Source organism: Balaenoptera ricei, chromosome 16, assembly GCF_028023285.1.
Source record: "Balaenoptera ricei isolate mBalRic1 chromosome 16, mBalRic1.hap2, whole genome shotgun sequence".
In the NCBI taxonomy this organism is placed as follows: Eukaryota; Metazoa; Chordata; class Mammalia; order Artiodactyla; family Balaenopteridae; genus Balaenoptera; species Balaenoptera ricei.
In genome coordinates this window covers 6,277,641-6,292,579 of record NC_082654.1, presented here as the reverse complement: position 1 = coordinate 6,292,579, position 14,939 = coordinate 6,277,641, and the positions used below count along the sequence as shown (strand labels likewise).

Below are 14,939 nucleotides of genomic sequence, written 5' to 3'. Positions count from 1 at the left end.
TTCTCTGATCTAGAAAACCAAGAGTAATGGCAAAACAGGAGGAATAAAGATTTTCTTTCTCCAGGCAGCTGACAGTGATCACACTAATGTACTGCCTTCAGATCTTGCATAAATATTTTTCACTAATAATGACAGAAAATGAGCTTTTAAAAAATATACTATTCAGGACAACTTTATATCAAGACTAAGCCTAGAGGGAGGGATAAATTGGGAGTTAGGGATTGACATATACACGCCACTATATTTAAAATAGATAACCAAAAAGGACTTACTCTATAGCACAGGGAACTCTGCTCAGTATTCTGTAATAACTTAAATGGGAAAAGAATTCAAAAAAGAATATACGTATATGTATAACTGCATCGCTTTGCTGTACACCTGACACTAACACAACATTGTTAACCAACTACACTCCAATATAAAATAAAAATCGAAGGGCTTCCCTGGTGGCGCAGTGGTTGGAAGTCTGCCTGCTGATGCGGGGGACATGGGTTCGAGCCCTGGTTTGGGAGGATCCCGCATGCCGCGGAGCAACTGGGCCCGTGAGCCACAGTTACTGAGCCTGCGCGTTTGGAGCCTGCGCTCCACAACAACAGAGGCCGTGATAGTGAGAGGCCCGCGCACCGCGATGAAGAGTGGTCCCCGCTTGCCACAACTAGAAAAAGCCCTTGCACAGAAACGAAGACCCAACACAGCCAAAAAATTTAAAAATAAATAAATAAATAAAAAATTGAAAAAAAAGAAATGAAAAGGTCAATAAACAAATAAAAACATGAGAGAAAAACATGAAAAAAAGAAAAGTATTTGTGAATATCAAAATGTTATTTCAATTGTCTTTATGACACATATAATCTGTAAATTAAATTTGAGAAGTCATAATAAAAACCTTCATGGATTAATAGTATCAAAAAAAAAAAAAAAAAAAAGACTTGGGACTTCCCTGGCGGTCCAGTGGTTAAGACTCCACGCTTCCACTGCAGGGGGCGTGGGTTCAATGCCTGGTCGGGGATTGAACTAAGATCCCGCATGCTGCGTGGTGCCGCCAAAAAAGAGAAAAAAAAAAAAAAGACTAAGCCTAGAAACAATTGCATAGAGGAAATGTCCAGGTGTTAGACGAAGGAAATAAGACATCAGCCAGAGGGATAGTTTTCCCAGGGTATGCAAAGACTTTTCCAACAGCCCCCAATTTCAATCGAGATGGCCTCACCCTCCCCCCACCCCGCCCCCACAGTGTGGGCTGAGAAGCCCCCTTTGCCCCTGGTCCAGTCAGCGTGTTCTGCTGAACGATGTGCAGCTTCATGGACTGTCAGGTGAGGCTAGGAGGGAGCGCAGGTGTGCTGAGATCACTCTTTTATTTTAAGCAAAGGAGAGACAACAGATGCCTTACCTGATAAGCTGTGCGTTGTCATGGGATTTGCGAGGTAGAAGCTTCATCTTTCTCCAGTCCAGAAACTCGTGGAGGCTCGTGAATGGGTCCTGACTTATGGAGCATTTGTCGATGTCATTCCACACCTCTACGCCCACCAACACGATTCGAATGTTCAGCGGTCTGTAAAACTGAGGGAGACAGAAGACGGGCATCCCTGGGGGATCATGTGAATGAGAACTTACCATGCCGAGTAGAACAGATTGGCAAGTTCTGAACTTCATTGCCGTGACATGAAAAGTCTCTCTGTGCTCCCTTGCTCCCGTGGCATTAGAATTGAAGGAATATTTTCAGTGTCTGATGCAAGGTGATGTGCTAAGTGGGTGCTCAAATGTGGGTGACCAGTTAGATGTTAGAGTTACCAGCCTTTTTGATGTCTGCCCTTATTTGTAGGGAAGCACGCATTTCAACCGATTCACTGGTGACTTGAAATGGGCGTATAGATGTGTTATTATCGCTAAAGTCGTCACATTACAGCTAAAGACTGCCAGTTCGTATCTACTGCAAGAAAAACAGTAAGTGAATTAGGATCTTTCAGACACTCTGCCAAGCGCAGTAATTTGTTCATTTTAAGAGAAATGTTCTACCTATGAGTTACTGAAAATGAATCTGTATTAAGTTTTCCAGCATAGACTCAGATTTTGCTGACCCTATCATATTCTGTCACCTATAATTGACCCAGAAGGTTTTCATTGAATGAACAGATAAATATCTTGCAGGATGATAAAGGCATACACAGAACCCTTCTTCAGGAACTTTGAGGACCATTCTTCCCACAGCCAGCTCACCAACAGCGTCATGGGAAAGATTTGGTGAAGGAAATTCCTCTTTTCTCAGGCATACCACTCACTTCAAGTCTTCTTGCTTTTCTGCCCCCCCCCATCTTTCTGTGCCTGACTTCAACCTACAGCCCTTTCTCCACAAACAGATCATCTTGGGTTGGAAGCAGGTAGAGCAACTCTTCCGATGTCTATGGGATAGTTTTGTCCCAGACGAGCTTACTAGGGCAGGATGAGGGGTCAAGGTAGCGGTAAGAACACCCCATTGCCCCCGACTGCCTTGCTACCCCCATGGGATCACACAGACACGGAGACGGCTCTTTGCTCAGGGTCTGGGGGTAAGGAGGTGGGACTCATCTGGCTGGCTGTACACTCTTCCAGAGCCTGCAGTGTGTAAGGCAGGGCGCAAACATCTTCATCTTCTGATACTCCAGGCAGCCAAGGAGGAAGATGTGGCAGCTACAGTCAAGCTCCAGATGGGAGCAGGTCCTATTCTTAGTTGCTAGAAGCCTCGGAGCCAACAAATAACAAAAATCACAGAAGCGCCGCATCTGATAGTTAAGCCCCATTCCAACGTGCTGAGCTCAAGGGCAGTAAACTCCATGAGGCTCAGCACTGACCCCGGGTTCTGACCCACAAAAGGCAGGTTCATCTTTTCCCTTGCTGATCTCTCCCTAGTCATCTGGTGAGCATTAGGTTAGCAGAAGAATGTGACTGAAGCACAGACTACATCACAGAGTCTAAACTGATCACAGCGGTCCAAGTTGGTTTCAAGCAGATAACAATTACGGGCATTACATGAATAAGTTAATGAGACAATTATACGACCTAAATGCTGCCTGACAGCTTGTTTTTAATCAAGAATTGCTTGGCCTGTGGTATCCACTTGCGAGCTCCCAGCCCAGGCTTTCCAGGCGAAATCAAGGTCCTGGCCCCATCTGGACTCTGAACGCACACGCCTGGCTGCTGTGCCACACTGGGGAGCTTACACTTTCGGCCGTGTCACAGACAACAGTGATCAGAGGCAGAAACGCAGGCGATCCAGTGCCGACGTCCCCACCAGCCTGCCAAGTGACATCCTCAGGGTCAGATGCCCCGTGTGGGCTGCAGGGTCGTCAGCTGTGCTGGGGACACTATGTTTGCCTCTGGAGAGTGTCATATGGAAGTGGTCACTAAGGTGTGTCAAGGTCTAACTGTCATCATTTCTCAGAGCTGGCTTGGGGGCTTATGATCAAGGGTCTTTTCATAATAATAATGGGTTGTAGTTTCCATTTATTAGCCCTCTCAAATCACAGATTTCATACCTAGAAGCATAAAATACAGTCCCTCCTCTCGAAACTGGTGCTATTGATTAACTGTCGCATATGCTAAACTCACATCATGTCATCACAGTATCCCATTGCTGCCTGTTGGGATGCTCTTCCCAGGGCTCTGCCGATGGCTTCCTTTTGGTTCTTCCTAATAACAATGACCACAGCTAACACCTAATGAGCATTTCCAACGTCCTAGGCACAGTGCCACGTGCTTTCCAGGCCGTAGCTCTCTCAGTCCTCACAACACTCTGCGACTTAAGAACTATTATTATTTCCGTGTTACGGTCAAGGACGTTGAGACAAGGAGGGACCAGGTAGACCACTCGAGACATGACTGGCATAGCCGGGTTTAAGCATAGGTAGGCTGGTGCCCAGGTTCTAAACCACTAAGTAACCCAGCCAGGTAAGGGCGAGTACTGAGATTCCCTTCCAAGATGATCCACTGTGACCCCAGGCCCAGAGAGAAGTACAACTGGAGCTTGGCAGCTGCCCGCCTGGCCTAAGAATCCCAGGATGCATGTGGACACCGTCCAAGACCAGCTGAATTGATTCACCCATTAACATAGCCACGGCAAGTATCCGGCTGTATGCTAGGCTTGGCACTGGCACAAAGAGCAAGGGTTAGGTTACCCTTGCCCTTGGCTCCCAAATGCTCAGAGGTCAGCAAGAGGCTCAAGGCAGGGGATACTTAGCCATTATTCCAGTAAATGCCAATCGAGTGAACTGCCAAGAAGGGTGCAAACAGGAAATTCAGGGAATGCTGGGCTTGAGGGCTCAAAGAAGGCTTTCTAGAGGAAGCGGATCTGAGAAAACATGGGTAGGATTACAGGGCGGTCTGCTGGGGTCCAGCACGGGAATGTGCACCCCTCAGGCAACTGGTTTGAGAAGGGGGGGGGGGGACGAAGACTCACACAAGAGGGAAAATACCTGAAGTTAAATGCACGGAAGGTGAGTCCTTCAGGAGTAGGTCACAGAGGTGCAGCCTGAACGGATGCGCAGCTGTTGCTAACTTCGTCATGAGTAAGAAGCAGGACAGATTGGAGGGGAGAAGCCAGAGAGGCTATCACTTAACCGGTCAGCCACACACCCCACCGCTCCCGCCCTGCAGTGTAACTGGGGCCTGGGGGAATGTCTTACCTCCCACGTAAAGGGTTTGTCTGCCAGCACAGCGTCGGACACACTCTCCGTGTTTCACACGCAGGGGAATTGCCTGAACGTTTCTGAATGTCACCTCTGTCCCTAAATCACTTCTCGGACTCTCAGTCCGGCATGTGCTTCTCCCTCTTCCCTTCAAGCCAGTGCAGCCGGCCAAGCAGTTATTAGTTAAGAATAGCTAAGAAGAGCCAAGATTTCCGCAAATGAGGAAGTTGCCACTGGAACAGTCATTGTTTTCTAAGCCAAGATGCTCCCACTTGTAGTTGCAAAACTAAACTTTGGCATACTTGCTAGAGCCCAGGGCCCATCAGTTAGTAGACTTGGGTGAACAGAACATCCCAAGGAGCCTGGGTACCCTTCAGGGTCTGCTGGGGACCTTCAGGGTCTGCTGGGGACAGAAACATATGTGCACTCAGCAATTCAGCTTTCTCCTTGCCAGAAACACAAGAACAGGCAGGCTGGTGAACTCTACCGAGTCTGTCAGGACTTTTCTCAGATACATTGTTCTTTAATTACCAGGGCAGATTATTATCAAACCCCCAGTTGCTCATTTCTGGTTTTGCAAACTGAAGCAAGATATAATACAGAATAATATGTAAAGAAACACAAACATGGAAGACCAAGCACATCACCTTAAAATAGTATTTCAGCAGTTACCAGCCCGAGTTTAATATTGTTCATGGTTTCTGTTTACTTCCAAGGCCTAAGAAGTACTTGAATTCTTTGTTTTCATCTGGATGTTGTCCCATCTCACTGGAGGCGTCTGGAATGTACTCGCCCAAGGCCCCACCCAGGCCAATCAAACCAGAGTCCCTGGATTGAGACTTGGAATCAGCATTTTGAAAACAAACATATAGACAAACACACACACAAACAAACAAACAAACCTTGCCAGGGCATTCTAATGCCCAGCCCAGACTGAGAACCATGTCTGACTCCTACGGTCTCTGGCATAACCTCTGGGATCCATCCCTCACCCTCCCTGCCAGAAGGACTTGCCATTTACAAAAATTCTCCTGCATCCACTTGACTTTAGGATAAAAGTTTAATTTTCAAAAAGTAGCTATTCAAAATATATCAGCAAGCGTGGGCTGCCTGGGAGTCTGACCTGCCTAAAAGTTCTGGTGGACGAGGACGGTATCATCTCAGGGTGCCATCAGCCATCTGTGTTTTTTTCCCGCTTCCAGAAAGTTCCATCCAGCCATAGCCTCTCTCTGAGCACCAGGCCCTGATCCCTGACTGCTCAGATTGCCCCAGGAGACTCCTGCTCTCGCTTCTTTGGGTACAAAGCCTCGTTCACCTGTCATCCCAAACTTGGGCTCACTGGGACCCCTGCTCATCTCAGCCTCTGCTTTGGCTCGGTCAAGGAGGGCTGGGATCCACAGTAAGCGGGTAGAGTCAAGGTCAAAAACTCCTGCAGAGGAGACCAGGGCTTATTCCTGGTGCTGCCTTTCAATGCTGTTGGAACATGTGCTGATTACTTAACTAGCCTCTGCAAACCTCCGCTATAAAAATGGGAATACTGGTATCCACCCGGGAGTGTCTGCAAAGCACTTAGAGCCTGGCACGTAGCAACTGCTCAATACATTTATTAGGAACCATCCCTTCAAATGTCTCTAAATCCTCGTCTTTCTCACATCCCCACTTCCCCAGCCCCGGGTCAGATCTTCATAATTTCTATACAATAGACGCCTGCCAGCTGTATTTGTCTTTGGTAACTCCATCCTCCACACTAACTGCAGGCACAGCTGTGTGTGATCCTGTGTGTCTCCCCTGCTTAAAAACATTCACCTTGCTCTCCACCGACGGCAGAATAAAATCCCGATGGGGTCTAGATGGCTCCACAGGGCATTCAGGGCCCTGCCACTGAATCCCTGCAGCTTCATCTGCTCCTGCCCTAGCTGTGCACACACACACAATTATGCTACACACACACACACACACACACACACACACCGCTTAGTTAGATGGAGTTACTCACCGTGTCCAGACTCGTGCAGAGCAAGCCAGGCCCTCCCCGCCTGTGCTCCTGGTGAAACTTTACTCACCTTGCAAAATCGCCTCCCTGCAAAGCCTCCCCGACCCCCAGGAAGAAGTAAGCGATTCTCTTCTGCATCCCCATAGCACCTGATTGACAGCATCGACCTGGTTCCCATCACGCTGGTCCATGCTAAGTGGCTTATGGGGCTGCTTCCCTACAAAGCTGTGACCTCCCTGAACAGATGGACCACATCTGATACAATCCGAATTCTTGATGCACACTCCTCGGTACCGCCCATAAGTCCTCGTAGAATGGAGTTGAATCTCTGGAAGGCTTTTGTTTTCATTTTCCCGAAAACTTTGAAAACTCACTTTAAATATTATACAATAGGATTGTTTGGAAACATAGCTATCGTGAAGCATCCACAAACTGCTATGTGTAAAATGTGAGCATTTCAGAGAATCCCGGCCATGAGAGATTCAGCAATGAGCCGGGGCCCCTTTCCTCCCCCACTGTCCTCAGAGGCAGGAGACAGGCTACTGCTAAGAATTATGGTTACGTTCAGACAGGGGCTGCCAGCCACAAAGCACGTGAGAAGCACCTGGGAGCGCCTACAAAGCCTGATGTCCAGGCCCCACCCAGACACCCGAGCAGGAAGGCCTTTGAAAGCTTCCAGGCAACGCCAACATGCTCTGGGCTGAGAGCCCTCAGCACCAAACAGCCCGACGCTCTCCCTGCAGGGTCTGTCACTGAAGGCAGGTGGCGTAGATGGTACCACCTCCTTGAGAACAGGTCGCGTGAGGAGCGTTGGCGAGCAAATACAGCTGGGTCAGAGCCGACTTTCAGGATCTCTTCCAGCTCTGAAATCACCTTTGCAGAGGTGAGCTCCCTCCCGAGTTATCGGCGAGGAATTTTCTGACGGCCGATTGAGCCGAAAGCCGATTTCTGTGTCCTGGGACTGTGGAGCCCGTGGGTCCCTTATCAATGAGAGCTCACCCTCAGGGGGCCTGTGGGACCTGCCCAGGGAGACCTGGGAAGAGGCCTGCTTGGAGCTCTCAAGAGGGCCAGATGCACCCTATTGGGGTTCTGGATCTAACTGGGGAGGTCAAAACGCCTTCCTGGCCAGAAGAGAGCCTGGCGGGAGACGATGCCAAGGCCACCGAGGTCCAGACAGCGTGGGGTGGCGTCTCCTGCAGCTGCTCCAGGCCCCAAGAATTCTCAGGAGAAGGGGAAGTTGGGTACCAGCCCAGGACCGGAGGCAGAACCCGACCTCCCTAAGTCAGATGGGATGTGTTTCATTCCCTCCACCTCATTCCCAAACATTTACATGCTGTGAGTGATCTAATTACCCCCAAGGAACTTACCTTGTCAACGTGATTAGCGATCTCTATTAATCGTTGTTTGACTTTTTCCAGGTCTTTTCCTTGCCTCTGAAACTTAATAATTTTAAATGTCAGCATTAACAATGGCAAGACTATCAATCAAATCTCATCTTCCTAGCTCCTGGAAATGTGAAGTCTCAGGCTCTGCAAATCCCCCAGGGCCCTCCCTGGTTTATGGTGAAGTAAGCTCCCATCCTGCCGAGTAATTTCCCCATCCAGGGACTTTCTGAAACTCCCCGAAATTCACTCAAGCCAAGTGCTCAGAAGATAGTAACTTTTGTGAATTTTCCAGCCTCATAAATGATGGAGGCAGTGACATGTTTTGGCATAGAGAAAACAGACAACCAGAAGGCAGTCCAAAGCCATTCTTCATATCATCAACTTGATTTTAACTTCCTCTGAAATCTCCTTTATATTTGTTTTTAAAAATTAAAGAGTGAAAGTAATAGAAGCGCATGGCAACAAGTCAAACAATACAGAGAATGGATAAAAAGTTAATAAATTCCCACTTCTCCCGGCTAATCTGAACTTCCAGAGTGGGAACAGTTGCCTGTGAAATTGTCAAATCTGTTTCATTCATATGCCTTGAGCCAGTCTGGGAGAAAATGTCACCTAATTCATAATAGGTAGTAGAGGCAAGAAAAGAACACAGAGAAGATAATCTAAAAAAAAAAAACTAATTAAAAATTAATTAAAAGAAAAAAAAAACTAATACAGCATCAAGCCCTACTTTGGAAGGTAGGGTTTTTCTGCTGTGTCTACAGCCTTCATTCACTCATTCATTTTGGTTTAGGACATATCGGACATTTTTAAACTAAACTTTTCCCAAAAGTGTTTTAGAATACATTCTAAAACCATCTGCCATTTCCCACAAATAATTCTCCCTGTTTGGAGAGCTTAGCTACATGGCAACTCTGCAGTCCTTGCTCATATTTTGTAATACCAGATACATTTTTAATATTTTATACTTTATAATATCAGGAAACCACTTTTTTCAGTGGGTTGTTTACAATGCTTTTAAGGCCTCCTGGAAAATGAGGTTAAATAAAGCAAGTAATAACTTGCTAAACATTTTCTTTTCCCTTTTTTTTTTTTAAACCAACCAAGAAATTTCAGAAAGTTCTTACCTCTCGGTTGTCTGCCACAATAACGAGCTCTACATACTTGGTCGTCTTGAGGGTCTCTCTTTTTTGCTGCCAAAAGTAAACATGGGTTTAATTTCCCTGACTGCCTCTCTGGGGCTACCCGAACACTGTCAATGTCTCTTGACTCAAGCACTTGAACTAGGGCACCCCCGCCCCCTTACCGAGATCACTGGCTCCCACACCCCTGTTTCCACCTAGAAGTTCACCTCCAACCCCCAAAACCTCTGTAAAACCTTCTCAACGTGAGCGGCCACTTTCCATTTCCATCTGGGAAATCCTTAAAAAGGAATCTAACCTTTCTGCTGAATCACTGATTATAGGATCAGAACAAGTTGAGATCATTATTAAACAAAACACAGATGTAAACAAGCAAAACCAAAGCTCTCTCTGGAACAGGAGCCAATGAACTCTTCATTTCGGGCTGGATGTAGCACATTTCAAGATCACTACAGACGATGATGGAATTAGGGTCTCACGGGTGTTCCCTTTGCCTTTGTGGTCCAGTTTTGTGATGTGGGAAAAGCCGATATATAAAGCAAATATATTTTGAGCAGGAACTGCATAGCCCTTCTGGGGAAACACTGAGTAGTCCATTCCAGGGAGCTGATTTCTTGCAGTTGATCATTTAAAAATCTGGTTAGAAGCAAAGGGAGACTAGGGAACAGCCAGGCGGATAAACGGGGAACAGAGCCAGGCGAGGAGAAGGTGCTAGGAGGAAAACCAGAAAGGAACAAGAGAAACAGAATAGGAAGAAACAGTGTCAAGAAAAAAAAAAAAAAAAAAGACTGAAACATGCCACTGGAGAAAAAGGATTGGTAGGAGTGCAATAGTTGAGAAGAAGACAGAAATTGTATATGAAGGGGTAGGGGCCGAAGATGATGCAGAGAGCCCAATATGAACTCCCTCCCAAATCAAGGCAGCCTCTGAAGTGGGTGACATTTTAATCATGTTTCTTCAAAGAACATTCATCCTCTTCCATGAATTACTGGGAGAATCCCAAAGGCACTTTTAGGAGAAAAAAGAGCAATTCATGGAGGGTGGTCTCAGGAAGCAAACATTAAAAACAAAAAACAAAGCCTTCAGTTTCTGCAATAAAATGCAGTCGGAGGAAATGAGGGTTGAACTGGTCTTGGTCCTCATAACTGATATCGCTGCTGTATGAATTAACTACACACACTGCTTAATGTTGAAAACTTGCATGTTATAACCACGCTTTCAGACAAAAGCAAAAATGACCAAGGCATGCTTTGAATCAGCTTTCCAGTCATATAATCCTGAGGGAAACATCTTTTATAAAACAAATCCCCATCAGTCCGGGATCTTCCAAACAGATTTTTACAGGAAAAATGTTTGTACCATAGCAGTGTTCCTCCTCGCGGCCCAGCTGTGCTGATTCATGAATTTAGGTATCCCTAAAGAAATCTGGAAACCTTATGGAGGAAGGAAAAATAAAGCACCATGAAAGGTATAATTTCTCATACTCTTACAACGTTACAAGGGAAAAAAGTTAAGCTTTGTAACTATACGTTGGAGGCATGCTTTATGGTAATAACTACGTACACACGAAGGAAAGAAGATTAGCCCCAGCAGTACCCACTGGTATATGCAAAATGAGACACCTTCTCGAAGTGTGAAGATCTTGCCCCTTCTCCTTATTCAGGTGTGGAAAGCAGAAGCCTCTTTTCCCCCCATAATTCCCTGATTTACCATTACAGATTCAGCTCATCTTACAGAAGAAAATACAGCTCTATTAAAGAAAAAATAAACTAGCCTCCCATTGAAAAACTCATAGGGAGAGCCCTGGTTGTTCAGATGTTTACACCTTTCAGACGGCAAAGGGGTGAAATAAACGACCAGGGGATATTTCCAAATGGCCTTGGATCATCATTTAGAAAATACACAATTCCAGATAATGAAAACAAACACATGAACCCAATTTTCCTGTCTCTGCAGTTTTCAGAGAAGTCCAAATTTTCTCATGAATGCAGAGAATTGCTAGCTCAGAGAGAAACCTAACCACATAATAATAGAAAGCCATGGGGGAGTGGCGGGCTCATGGCCGCAAAGGTTCCTTCTTCCCTCAGCTGCACACACAGAGAGGCTTAAATTACCTCCACATGATTTCCACCTATCTGGGCTATCCGGTTAAAAAAATCATATTTAAAGTGTTTGATATACAGAGCAACATTCGAAACTGGTTGCTTGAATTTTCATTTTGGGGGGTGATGATAAACAAAAGCCCTTCCCCAAACAGATAAGAGTATATAAGCCTCCGAGAATGGCCCAACCATTCTCTGCTCCGAGGTGCAGACCGAGGGGTTCTTTGAGCCTTGCTCAAGCGGGAAGCTGTTCCTGGGCCTCTCAAAGTCATCACAGCCAAGTTCTCGGGGAGAATGACCCCTACACATGTTACAACAAGAACTATGGCATCGGGAACTTAACTCAACCCGAGTCAGAAAACAAGTTGAGAAGAGGGTGACAATAAATTCTCATTGCAACTCCCTCTTCCTATGGGCCAGGTCCCTGAAATGGTGTTTCAGGGAGACGGGCTAACACAGCACAAGTCCTGAGGCTGGGGAGAGCTTGGAGTGTGGTAGCAGCGGGCAGGATGGCTATCGTCTGGTGAGTGAGGGAAAAGTGTGGATGACATATGGCTGAAGATGGAGACGGAGGACAGGGGCCATGGTGAGGAGGCTGGCCGGTAATCTAATTATTGGAGAGCAGTGGGGGACCCTTGAATGTGAGGTTCTTTACACATCACTCTGGCTGCTGGGAGGAGAATGGATTATCGGGGGACCATAGGGGAAGTGGAGGGCGCAGGTGAGCGCTGGTGACAGTTTGAGGCTGTAAGGATGGAGACAGGAAAACAGATTCAAGTTGGGTGTTTTAACCAAACAACAACAACAACAAAACAATAACAATGGAACCAGGACCATTTCCATAGACGGTAAGATCAGCAAATTTGATGAATCAGAAGTTTGGTTTAACTTCCTCTGAGTAAAGAAAGATCATTGTTGGCTCAAGCCAGGCTCCGTGCCTTGACTCTAAGGCCACTTTACGAATATGTATGAACTGAGTCCTGGTCTCTGCTGTGAAAGGTCATCTCTACCATCCTTACCAATGATTTGCATGGGGACCAAGCACAGAGATCATATCTGCGTGGGGTACAGCCTCTGAGTTCTGGCTAATAACACAGGCTACAGAACCAGCAAGCAAATGAAACAAATGCTGGAAGAATGGGCTGAATCTGATGAACTGAATGTTAATGGGGACAGATGCAAAGTATTGAAATTGAGTCTAAAACGCCAGTGGCAGAAGTGAGAGCTGTTATTTACTCATCTAGAGTTTCAATCGATTCAAGACTCAATAGGAATCCACACCTGGATATTTTGGAACCTCGGTTCACACTGAGAGATGCTCAGAGCTCAGGGCCAAGGAGGCAATAGCAGTGCTGGCTCTTGTTATCCTCCAAGATTTAAGAACGACCAAGGCAGTAAAGGAACTTGGTATGTATGGCCTCTTAGAGGAGGTACAGAGGTGAGGGGGGTTATATTAGAGAAAAATTAAACATGCCTGCTCTAATTAACAAGTTTTCCAATGGTTCTGGCCAGTTCCAGATATTCAACTATTACTAGACTCTATAGATAATACACATTACTGTTAATACTACTCCCACCATCACTACTGTGACTTTTGTTAAACCAATATGGCAGCCTGTCTAGAAACCCAAAAGCAACAGCCCTGGTCCATTTCAGAGTGGCTGCCTTTGAGGAAACTACAGGGTCTCCCTGACCAGATGTCCTATGTGAACTCAGTAGCCCAAGCAAACATGGCTTTCTAGAGAAGGCACTGACTTTTACATTTGACTCCTCATTATCCATACTAGTGGAGGGGAACAATAGCACAGATAATCCCCGGAGAGGATAATTCAAAAATAATTTACATCTGCCTTCGGGATGTATAATGTGATTTTCTCCAGTAGCAGATTTATGGCCTTCACCTTCCTTATAGTCTGCTCAGGCTTGTGTTAAAACTCATTTGCATTTTTGAATGAACAGCTGATGGAGAGGGAGGGAGCGGCCACAGGAGGGCTGAGTGGCAGGGGCTCTGCAGGCTGGACTTAAAAAGCTGCAGAGGAAGGAACCGGCGAGGAAGCCCTCTGACTGCAGGCACCCTTCCAGAAGCAACTTGGGTTCTCACTAAAATCTAATGTAAAGCCTTGTAAAAATGACAAACAATAGCTCAAGCTTATATTATAGCCAGTGCATACCCCGAGTGCAGATTTATCCCTGCTGCTCGTTGAAGAAAAACACACACATCTGCAGAAAAATCTCACTCTGCAAGCCAACCTGTGCAATAGTTAACATTTAGTAGGGGCAGAAAAATGCTGTGAAAAAGCAAATGCAGTTGCTGCAGTGCATAAACTAGATGAGTCAGATGCAGTTACACTGATTTTTGAGTATAAATAAAGGCAGTGTTAAGTCTGGCAGGTAAGGGGCATAGAAAATGAGTATTTCCCTTTCATATTTCCCATAGGTACTGCCCCAAACTGTCTTGTGTATAATTTCAATTCTCACATATTCCACTTATTTGAAAATTGTTTTTTGTATTGTTTTCACAATATAGATGTGCTTTTTAAGTCAGAGACATTTTCTCTTCCGTAAAAACAATCCCGACTGTTTCTAGAGAGGAATATTGAGAACGGGGTTGAAGTGCGTGCAATGCCTCCCCTTTACAATTTAAAGGTTCATTTACACTGGCATATGCATAATTAACAAAACAACATTGTTATTCAGGTTTCCTCCATCTCTCTACGCGTCAAAATGACTGGAAATTACTGTGCCAATCCTAGTTCTAGGGAGCCGTAAGCTTAGTTAAAGAATTAAAATATGGCTGGCAAGGCCTGACCAAGTCAGGACTGACTTCTAAATGAAATGGCAAACATATTTGAGTGCCGTTTAAACTGTCAAGTTATAAATCTCACAAGGTGGATAACGTGTGATCAACAAGGTACTCAAATCAAGGCGCCTGGAAAACAAAATGCAAATGTTCTACTTGTTTATGACTGTGAAAGCTACGGCCTCATCACATCTTATCTGAGGTCTGGAATCAAAGGCAAGAGTAAGCGTGAAACAAACATGCCCTGGGACCACAGAGGCCAGTCTTTGGGATTCCATCTCTTAAATCTGTCACTCTAAGATGGCTCAGGGGAGGAGAGCAGGAAGAAGATTCTGTCAAGCTGTTGCTGATGGTGGAGGTGGGGGCACTTTTCAAGTCCTTTTCCCAGGGATTGAGATTCAGCCCCACTACTGAGTGTCGTCGTCAAAGTCAGCCACAGTGCCTGACGGGGTGTGATGGGGAAAAACAAGAAAAAAAGAGGTTGCAAGCACCTGCTGCAGAAAACCCTGGGAGCACGTTAACAAACAGAGGAAGTTAGGGTCCTATGGGTGGAAACAGGATGGAAAGAATGAATGTAAAGTTAAAATGAAAAGTCCTAAAGCAGTTCAGTTAAAAGCAGGTTAGGGGAACACACACCCCTCCACAGGTAGGAGGAAAATTCTAAGAAGGAGAAGAAATCGCTTAGGATAACGTTTACTGTCTGAATTGAGAAAAATGATTAGGAATAAAAAGAGGCACAATATTTATGAAGTGTTGAGTGGTAAGCAGTGTAACACTCAAATTAAAGTCAGGAAGGACAAAGAGTGTTAAATGGAACCTTGAAAACATGTCCCCAGACCATCAAATGTAAGCACATCGT

The 14,939-nt window shown here is 45.7% G+C and overlaps 1 protein-coding gene across 2 annotated transcripts in view; it reads right to left on the bottom strand.

Moving 5' to 3' along the window:
- The window catches only part of ADAM12 (ADAM metallopeptidase domain 12), a 387,521-nt gene that overhangs the window by 87,469 nt on the left and 285,113 nt on the right, over positions 1 to 14,939 (bottom strand). For both annotated transcript variants that reach the window (XM_059900751.1, XM_059900749.1), the window contains exons 7-9: positions 9,164 to 9,229; positions 8,019 to 8,090; positions 1,388 to 1,557 (exon numbers count right to left, since the gene is read on the bottom strand). In XM_059900751.1, coding sequence (XP_059756734.1) covers positions 1,388 to 1,557; positions 8,019 to 8,090; positions 9,164 to 9,229 — 308 coding nt within the window. The remainder of the gene's footprint in view (positions 1 to 1,387; positions 1,558 to 8,018; positions 8,091 to 9,163; positions 9,230 to 14,939) is intronic.